This window comes from Telmatherina bonti, assembly GCF_933228915.1.
Source record: "Telmatherina bonti genome assembly, chromosome: 3".
Taxonomy (NCBI): domain Eukaryota; kingdom Metazoa; phylum Chordata; class Actinopteri; order Atheriniformes; family Telmatherinidae; genus Telmatherina; species Telmatherina bonti.
In genome coordinates, this window is record NC_136621.1 from 35,998,210 (window position 1) to 36,008,095 (window position 9,886).

The following is a 9,886-nucleotide window of genomic DNA, read 5'->3' on the forward strand; positions in this document are numbered from 1 at the left end:
TGACAGGTTTTAACAGAGCAGAGAAGGATGCTGTGTGGACTGATGTTAGTGGGGTTTCTTTTGGATTAAAACGATTTCTCTCCTGTATATAACAACCTCTCTCTTCTTTTGGCTGGGGATTGTGAGTGGCAGACGATGTGGAAAAGCTTGGAGGACTGACGAGGATGCTGCAAGAATATCGAAACACTGTTTTACTCGTTTCATTGAGCTGCAACTACATAATTATTCCAGACTTCTAACATGAAGGTTAGACTGTACAGGAAGAAAGAGACGGCAGTGTTTTTTGTCCATCTTGTCCTCTCCATGTGACGTCATCAACTCAGTTGTTGGCAAACAAATGAACCATTTAATTAGACTCTTTTCGTGATTTATGCATACATCACTTGCACTTCCAGTCAGATTTATTTGCATTGTGTTTTTACATCAAATGCAGATTATTATTTTTATATTCTGGTTTTACATAGAAGCAGATTTGAAGAAGCTGAAGAGAAGAAAATAATTAAGAAATTGCCAAGTTATTCTAACCTGCCAAAGAAGCTGTCTAAAACATCTTTAAGTTAAATTTACCAGCTAAACCAGTAGTAAACATTCTTCTATCTACGTGATTTCTCTCCTCTTGGACTGTAAAAGCCAAACAAGCAACAACTTTCTAGCCTTGTGTTTTATTGTCCTGGCAAAGAAGACTCTCCATGGTGATTTCAATGGACATCCAAGCTTTCCGACGCTCTCAGGTACAAGCACGCGCGAGTGATAAATGCAGAAATGACAAAAATCGCCTATTACTGCCAGTTTCACAGGGGATATACTTTGTGTAAGCAGAGGAGCTGGAATACATCTGCAGCTTTCAAAAAAAGGACAAAATATTTATTAGGGTTACCACTCCATCACATTTATGTAACCATCCCAGTGTTTACCTGGACAGGAAGGGTCAGAAGAGGGATGATGGGGCCATTTCCTCCAACATACAGAGAGAAAAGACAATAGACCTCTTTAAAAAAGTCAATTCCAGCTAATGAGAAGCCATATTTTGGGTTTCAGGTGTCTGATAGCTCCATGTGAAAGGGGTGACAGTCTGTATCTGAGAGAAAACAAATACCAGAAAATCAAAGTGTCATTCTCATCAGCTGCCACCACACTATGATGCCTCCATCTCTACTGGTGACCAGAAATGTTTCAAGGAAACAGCTGGATTTTCATGGAAAACATCTGAAATAAGTTGTCAGTGATTTTTTTTTTTTTTTTTTGATGATTCTTTAAAAAATCCTGGCTCATGAGGATTAACATGCCAGAATAAATTACATTTCACTCATTTATTTCCACCTTTTGGAAATTTGAAGCAGTTAAATGAGGCAGATGTGAAAACTGAGCTTCAGCTGTGACTTTTTAAGGATAAACCAAAACAACCTGGACCCTATTGATAGTTTTATAAACCCTTTTTTGTTATTGTTTGTTGTTTTTCCTTTTCTGGCCGCAGAGTAGCTCCCGGGTTTGTTGTTTATGACATCTCAGATTAGACTGAGCTCTTTTGATTTCAGCTGTGAGAGTCAAACATTCGTGGCCTCTTCCACTCCAAATGTCTGGCTGTCAAAGACAACGGGGGGGATGGCAAACAGGATTACTTTTGGGCAGATTTATTTCCTAGCATAGGCTCCATCTGTTGGACTGTTTAAGGGTTAAACGCACAACTGAGCCAGGAAAAATGAATCACATGAAGACTGTCTCGGTATTTCGTGAGGACAGGGTGACAGAAAGAGCGCTCGGAGCCCTAACAGGATGGAATTAGATTAACAGAAGAGGTACAGTAACATCTCTATTTAACTCTCCCATTCAAACGCAACCATTTGTACCATAACATTCCCATTAATCATCATCTAAAAGCTGGTCATTCACGAATAAAATGTGTTAAGTGTATTCAATTTATTGGTCCATCTCTGTTCCAATCCTCATCAAATTTAGGCAGAGGCTGAGAGAATGAGATGACAGATACAAGAGGCTGAAATGATTTTCCTTTCATGTGGCGGCGCTCAGCCTTGGAGACTGGGGAAGGAGCTCCAGCATCCAGGGGGAACTCGGCTGCATCAGAAGAGCTGGTTCAGGCATCTGATCAGGCTGATTCCTGGTCACCTCCCTTTGGAGGCTTTGAAAGCCCATCCAGCTGGGAGGAGAACCCGAGGCAGACCCAGAACAAGCTGGGGGGATTAGAGATCTCCTCTGGCTTGGAAATATTTTGGAGTTCTCTCAGGAGGAGCTGGGAAGCTTTGCTGGGGGAGAACGATGTCAGGGTTTTCCTCCCAGACCTGTTCTCTCCATGACCTGACCTTGAATAAGTTTTCGTTTTTGCTTGTAAATAAGTTGTATTTTTGTAGAACACACTAATCACAGACGCTTTCATTGATATACACAGCGTTCCACATGGACTGTCTCCTTCTGAAACTGATCGCATGTGTCTTTTATGCACATTGCCTCGCCATATTAAAAGTATATTCTGTATATTTTCCTGTAAACAAATCTGAGCGTTGTTGAAAAACACACTGACATAAGCACGATAACAGAAAATATCTGATAATAGCTCCAATTCATGCACACAAATACCAATGAAAAATACATTCCCAACAGTTTTAAATATTTAAAAACTTATTTAACATAAAACCTGCTTTTTCTTGATAATTTTAAACGTTAGTTTAAAGCTGAGGTAGGTAATGTTGGAGCTAGCAAGATGTGAAAGTGGCACCCTGTCTTGGCTCCTCCCCCTATATTGGCCCCTCCCCCTCTGGTTTTGCTCCTTGTGTGATCCAAGGCTTTTGTTTTCTTTTTTTATAAGAAATGAACAACTCTGTTTTGGTCCGAACGTTTTGATTGGTCTACAGTAAACTGAGGGGTCTAACTATATTTCTTATTGTTCATGATTACAAAATGTATAGACTACTATCAGGAAGAGGAACCACTTCACCCAAAGTAACAAAGAATGTCTGTGCAAGATTACCAACCCCAGTTTTAAGAGACATGCGTCAGTAGTCGTCTAATTCCCATCATAATGCTCCATATGTGCATTACAACAGAGGAAATTGCTAGTTTAGCTCTGGTATTATCCTGCTCATATAATCATTTACATACAGAAAATGTAGTTGTTTTAAGTTTTAATAAGTTGTTTTGATGGTACAATATGTCTCCAGCGTTCAAATACTTGCTTCTACATTTCTGGTATGTACACACAAGCTCTTATAATAAGGATGGTGATTATAAACTCTGTCTGTTGTACATTTAATTTATAAAAGCCTGAATGGTCTTTCTTGTCTTTTAAGCATAGAAAAAAATGTTTTGTTTTGTTGTTTTATTTTAAAAAAACAGCTGAAACCGGGATCTATCGGACAAGAACACACATGCCCACTTTGTGGACAACACATTTTTAGTATGTGCAAACTTACATACCAATAAAGTCCTTTTCAGATTCGGAATCTGATTCAGAACCCAGTACTGAGTTAATATATAGCTTCCTCTCTGAGTAAAATACTTTTAGTTTACATTTCAGTATTCAGCAGGAGACCATATTTGGTGAAAATAGTTTTTCATTTGGTGTTATTAACCAATGTAGCATGACCAAGTTTAGCTCAAAGTGGTGAGCTTTACCCATCCTTGCTTTCAAAGAACAATCCTTTCGGTGGATTCACCTTTTATACCTAATCCTGACACCCTCACCTCTCAGCATATAATTGAATTGCAGAATCTTTCTAAAGTTGTTACTTGTCTATTTAATGAATGTTTTCCTCTTTCTTTGCCTCCCTCTAACTCTGCCTGTGTGCTGCTGGCACCTGATTTTACATTTGTCTGATAATTGTAAATATGATAAAGTTGGTCGGTAAACACACCGAAATGGTATTTATATAGACTTTAAGTTATCATTTAACAGATTAAACATTACACACATTCTTCATTTATGTGTTGCAGTTATGAAAATGTTCCTTATCTAGAAATGTATATGCACAGTTGTTGTTCGTTTCTGATTTCTTTTGAAACTGGAACTAATTGCAGTAGAGGACATCAGACGTGTTGCCCATTATCCCCTCCTGTACAACCAACATTATGCATAATGGACTGACAGCACTTGCAGAATGAAGCTAAGGGACTTGTAAAACCAGAAACTAAAAAACGAGAACAACAGGGGTGAAAAATCAGTATCCTTAACTCAAACAATCATTGACTGCATCAGATTGGCAAGAACCTACTTATCGCTGTACAGTTGGCCTGACTCGTGTCAGATCTAAGTGGCCAGACAGGTACGTGAGATAATTTACTTCCCAGATCACGTCTGTCTAACAAGAGGTCCCCACATACACACACCTCTCTGAAAGGATGCCTATTTTAAGATAGAGAGGGTGTATAATTGTGGTGATCAATCAAAGAGTGGTGAATCAGTTCTTGGTGACAGGGAGAGCTATGTGTGCACAGAAAAGGAGTTTTTTTTCTCTAGGAAAAAAAAAAATCACACCACAAGGGAGCCACAACATAGCAGCCCATTCATCCATGAGTTTTATTACTGACCACCTGATAGACAGTATTTCTCACAAGACGGACCTTTATTAAACAAGTAAAAGCTGTAAGCAGGGAGGTCGCTGTGTGGTTAGAAAGCTGGACTGAAAGGAGCAACAAAATCCTGAGCAGACAAGTCGCGTTAAAAGAGAATGGACCGTTTATGAGAAATGATATCAGGATGTTGTGCACCTCTGGGTACCTTGTTTGTGGTGAAAACAACTGCTGTAATCTCCCCAAACACAGGCAAAGAGGCCATTATCATTTTACACCAGCATGCTGTACGTGTCCACACGTATGCACCGACACACACAACTCAAGTCCCAACAATACATCAGAAAGACCTCATTAGTCTCCAGAGCCATAGTTGAGTGTGGGCCTGAGCCAACTTTGCCATCCTATTATGCCAATACGAACACATGGCACGGTGTGAATTAATGGCTAAATGGAAGCGTGCAAATTGCCTGGTGCATAATGGACCAACTTGCATGTATCGCAGTTTTAATACAAAGAGATGCTGGTGGGGGAATAAAGCCAGAAATCAGGACGGTTAATCTGGAGACATCATCTTCACTGAGCATGTGGAACAATGTGGTTTAAATGATCAAATGTAAAAAAAAAATTTTTTTAAATTAAAAAAAAAATTTAAAAAAAGGGTCAAGGAATGGATGGAAATCTAATTTACAATTTATTGGCCAGATATTGTCAAATTCCACATCCTGGTATAATTTATAGTTTAAAAATTCTCAAAGAAGAAACTAAATGTAAAAGTGAGGAATTTAATACCTTAAAAACACCCTGATGAAGAGACAGATTCTTACCTCTAATTCCCCTGATGTTAGCTCAACTGCTGGTCATGTAGCTGTGCATTCGCTGTTAACTTTGGGTTTTTTTTTTCTCAATGATGTCAGCTAGACTATCTTAGCTGCAGCAGATGGAGACCAGAAAGCTTTCAATTCGGAAAACCAGATTTTTTTTCCCCTATCTAAGTCCTACCACATGAGCTAAAAACTAGTTCCATAGTTGAATGTGTCGACACCAAAAGCACTAAAAATTATCAATGAATAAATAAATGTATCAGCCCGCTGAGGTCTGGATTTGGAGTTATACTCAACCTTAAAGTGGAAAAACACACTACAGGCTGATCCAACTTTGATGTAATGTCCTTTAAAAAAGTCAAAATGAGGCTCAGTAGTGTGTGTGGCCTCCGCATGCCTGTATGACCTCCCTACAACGCCTGGACATGCTCCTGATCAGGATTCTGAGATTAAAGTCAGAAATACTCTTCCGTACTTTTCAAACACTTCTTTGGTAAATGAAAGTAACGGCAAGAAACCAGCATGTCCAACCATGGATGTTGTTATAACATGGAAATATCTTTTGTTTTTATAAAGTAAAATTCTTTCTTTTATTTTATTAAAAACAGTTTCAATGAGCTCCTGTTTATCTTGATTCTTTGATTTTGTTTTTACTTTTTAACTCCAGTGGCTTCTTTCTGGAGATCCTTCATACCAGTAGCTTTACCTGTTCAGTCTGTGGGGGGGGGGCCTGGTCTGCAAGCTCTGCAAGACCAGGGCGGTCTTGCAGAGCCCCCCTCCCGATCTGGGTGTGTCCTGTGGTGGTGCCCTCTGTAGACACACTGGTGTGAATGCATCCCCAAGATATCATTTCCCACAGCAGAGTTAAGCCAGATATTTTTATCTGATCGATAATTTTGCATTCAGTTAAGCGTTAGTATGGAGGGATGGTTCATGTCCTCTGGGTGGGGAAATGAAGTGTGCATTTTTTGTGTGTATGTATATGTGTAATACACACAAACATGTGTATTACACACATGTTTGTGTGTAAGAGTGATTATGTGTGAAAGAAAGCACTTTATGTTGCCCTGTGCATGAAAAGCTCTGTGAAGCATGAATTTTGTTTGCTTTGATCTGTTTTCATCTCCAGGTATTCTGCCAGGATTCTCCTGGGATTTAACGGTTATGTGACTAAAAACACATGAAGAACGTAGAAACTGCTCCAACAGCTCTGAAAATCACTGATTCACATTATTGAGAGGCGATTCACTCCTCAATGCCCTTCTCGATTTTTCACCTTTCTGTCTATGATCCCTTTCTCCTGCCTTTCTGTGTCCATTGTTTAGCTTTAATCTGCTCATTCATCCATTCAGAACACCCCCCCACCCCCCCTCCACAAGTGCAACCTTCTCTCTTTTGCCACTGTTTTTCTCAGACTAAGAAATAATGATTTATCCCCTCGCTCTCGCTGTGTTACTGCTTTCATACAGTATGTAGAGAGAAATATATAAGCTCGTGGTTGCCATGCCAACATTATCCACTGCATTCACCCCCTCGTTTTCTATGTGTGAGCATGTGACTGACGAACATGTGCGGCAGGGGAAGAAAGAAAGGCTCGTTGTAAGTAGTTAAATAAATAAATAAATAAGTCGAGTTAATAGTAATCCTGATAAAAACACTGAAATTTACGCAGTTTCCTCAGCAACACACACACACACACACACACACACACACACACACACACACACACACATTTCTCTGGTGTTGCTGTCCCTCAGGAGCGTTTTCTACATGTCTGTTGGCATATCATCTCCTCTTCCACCCTGTCACTCTCAGTTTGTGACCTCTGTCAGCTGTAAATGAGGTAATTGTATGTTTGACTAACTCTACTTCTTCCTTCACACCCACACAGGTTGTGGCATTGCATAACCTTTACCCCCCCACCCCCATTGTTTATGCCGTTCTTTCCTTCTTCATCTTGTCGTTGTATTTATTATTCCCCTTTGGTGTGTTTTTTTTGTCCACTGTTTTCTCATTGTGTGACAGTCTTTTGTAGACGCGAGAAGGAAAAAGGCTTGTAGGCTTTCTGAGTGTTCTCTACTTGTTGTAAGAACATTAAAGCCGCTGAACTCAGTTCTTTGTTTATCCGAGTTATCCTTGATTACAACAAAAAGCCAAAGACTCTAGTTGCCAGTTTGTAAAAGTCTGTCAGAAAGGAGGCGTATTATGCAGTTGTTTTTTTTCCCCACAGGTTGGCACAATTTCCCGAGGCCTGTGACACACTTTAGTCAAAATACCACAGGAATAGAGTACAAAAGCTCCCTTTCTAACCATTTCAGTTCATAGCAGTCTATTTTAATAGGAAGAGTGAGCTGCACAACTCTGCTGCATCCACCCCCTCCTCTGTCAGGTCTGTCTCTTTTGAGATTGATTGTACAGCTTTGCGCCATCATGCAAAAGTTAATTCAGACAAATTTAACTCAATAACCCTTCAGGCACATTTCACTATATGAGTGAATATACAGTAAAAAGGCGGAGAGCTCACATTTGCACACACTGCCAGCACTACATCACAACAAACACTTAGTTTTCTTATTCTTAACTACCAAAACACACCTCATCTGAGGGTACATTCACATCAGGATCTCTGTGACTGAGGACTCGGCTCAGTTGTTGGGGTGTATCCACACGGACAGAGATCACGTTTACGCTGCACTTTAGTCAAACGTGCCAAATTAGCAATCAGGCAGGTTTCCCATGTATTCCTGCTTCAACGCACCTACAGCAAATAGAATAGATCTAACAGCCTACCAGGTTCTGCAACACGTTGACCAGGAAATTGTGCGTTGACAAACACTCATCGATTAAATATATCCATTTTTAGAAGGCGTCAATTTTCCTGTAATTAACGCGTTGAAATCACCTCCAATTTTAACGTGTTATAGGAAAAACTGTACAGTTTAGCTGTATTAGTCGAGTATTTGTATTAGTTGTTTTAGTTAAGCAGTATTGAAATGGCAGGAAACTGTGTAACATACAGACTTCATACATGTGATGAAGTCACATGTCAGAATGAGATGAGTTTCTTCTTGTTTGTCTTTTCAGTATCACTCTACTGCGGAAAATTAATGGACATATTCCATCAAACTAAACTGGAACATTGCTAAGTTTAGCCTTTTGCAATGTTTGTTGTGTTATGAGATGGTATTTAGATTATTAAAGTGTTATTTTATAAATGTTTTATTTGTATTTTGTTGGTTTATTGACTTTGTTTCACTGTAGGTTTTTATCATTAATCTGGTTGTGATGCAACAATGTCAAATGGCTTTTTTATGACATTTTGTTTTGTAAAATATTGAGTTATTTTCTTTTCATTTTTGTACTTTTTAGTTCTGTTTTTTCTGATGATGCAAGAGCAACAATAAGATCCTGTTAAGATGGGATTTGACTCGAGAGTCCTATGACAGTTCAGGGGGAAAAAAAAAAATCAATTTGCAGAAAGATTCAGATGGAGAGGAGCAGTAGGATCATCAGCACATTTGGCATTCGCATACAAAAAGTCAGTCGTGTTTTTCTTCAGAGTGAATACTCCAGAAACATGGCAGGTGTTTGAACATGAACAACATGCCATGTATAAAGCGATAATACTGATGATTTTCCTACCTTGGCAGCCATGACCATGGAAGACCCTCCTCTAATGCCCAGGATGGGGATATGAGTCTGAGCCGAGATGAAGTCCAGGATCTGCGCGATGGCCTCCTGATCCGTGTCGTCACCAAAAACAACGCCCTGCAGCGAGTTCCTGGTCATCTGCGTGCAGATCCGATTGATGATGCTCTTTGGGTCCGTCTCGTTCATAGTGACCACCTCAACTTTGGGAGGATACGGGATGTGGAGGAAGTCTTCTTTTTCAAGTCCTGCCCCCAAGGTTACTTCACTAGAGTTGCCCACAAGGATGACGGCGATGCTGAGCGAGCTGATCAACTTAGGATTGATAGGGGGTAGCGCCGGTGATCCAGGAGAGTACTGAGGAGGGATGACGACACCCCTCTGATTGCCGCCTCCTCTCTGGCCTCCTTGCCCCCCTGGGGTGCCTCCAGGCCCTGTCCCGGGGCCTCCACCCCTTCTGGACTCGCAAGCAGGCAAGAGGAGTATGGAGAGGAGGAGCAGAGAGAAGGAATAGGAGAGAAAGGGCAGGGTCAGCCGAAGCTTGGCATGAGGATGATGGGATGTATGGTTTGGAGGAGGAGATGGGGGAGAGGAGGAGGAGGAGGGGGACACCAAGCGCTTGTCCTGAAGATGGGAGGGTGAGGGGTGGAGGCTGACAAGCATTGTGGAGGAGTGTAAATGCCAAACCTGGAGAGAAAGAAAAGAAACAGGAAGAAATGATCAATGCAACGCACCTGCAGTCATGTCCACATTTTATTTTAAAATAAAATAAACGGAACCAATAATGCACAAAACAATAAAACTAAACATTTGGACTAGGAATGCACAGATACCAATACCAGCATCGGTACTGGCTCAATACCTAGCGTGTGTACTCGTACTTGGTATTAATG

General features: G+C 40.5%; 1 protein-coding gene across 1 annotated transcript in view; it reads right to left on the reverse strand.

Annotated features, from left to right (window-relative positions):
• grin2bb (glutamate receptor, ionotropic, N-methyl D-aspartate 2B-b) overlaps positions 1 to 9,668 on the reverse strand; it is a gene marked incomplete at its 3' end in the record, with an annotated part of 115,703 nt that extends 106,035 nt beyond the window's left edge. The window contains exon 1 of the mRNA XM_079264301.1: positions 8,988 to 9,668. Within this exon, the coding sequence (XP_079120427.1) occupies positions 8,988 to 9,656 (669 nt within the window). The 5' untranslated portion in view covers positions 9,657 to 9,668. The remainder of the gene's footprint in view (positions 1 to 8,987) is intronic.
• Between the last annotated feature and the right edge of the window lie 218 nt (positions 9,669 to 9,886).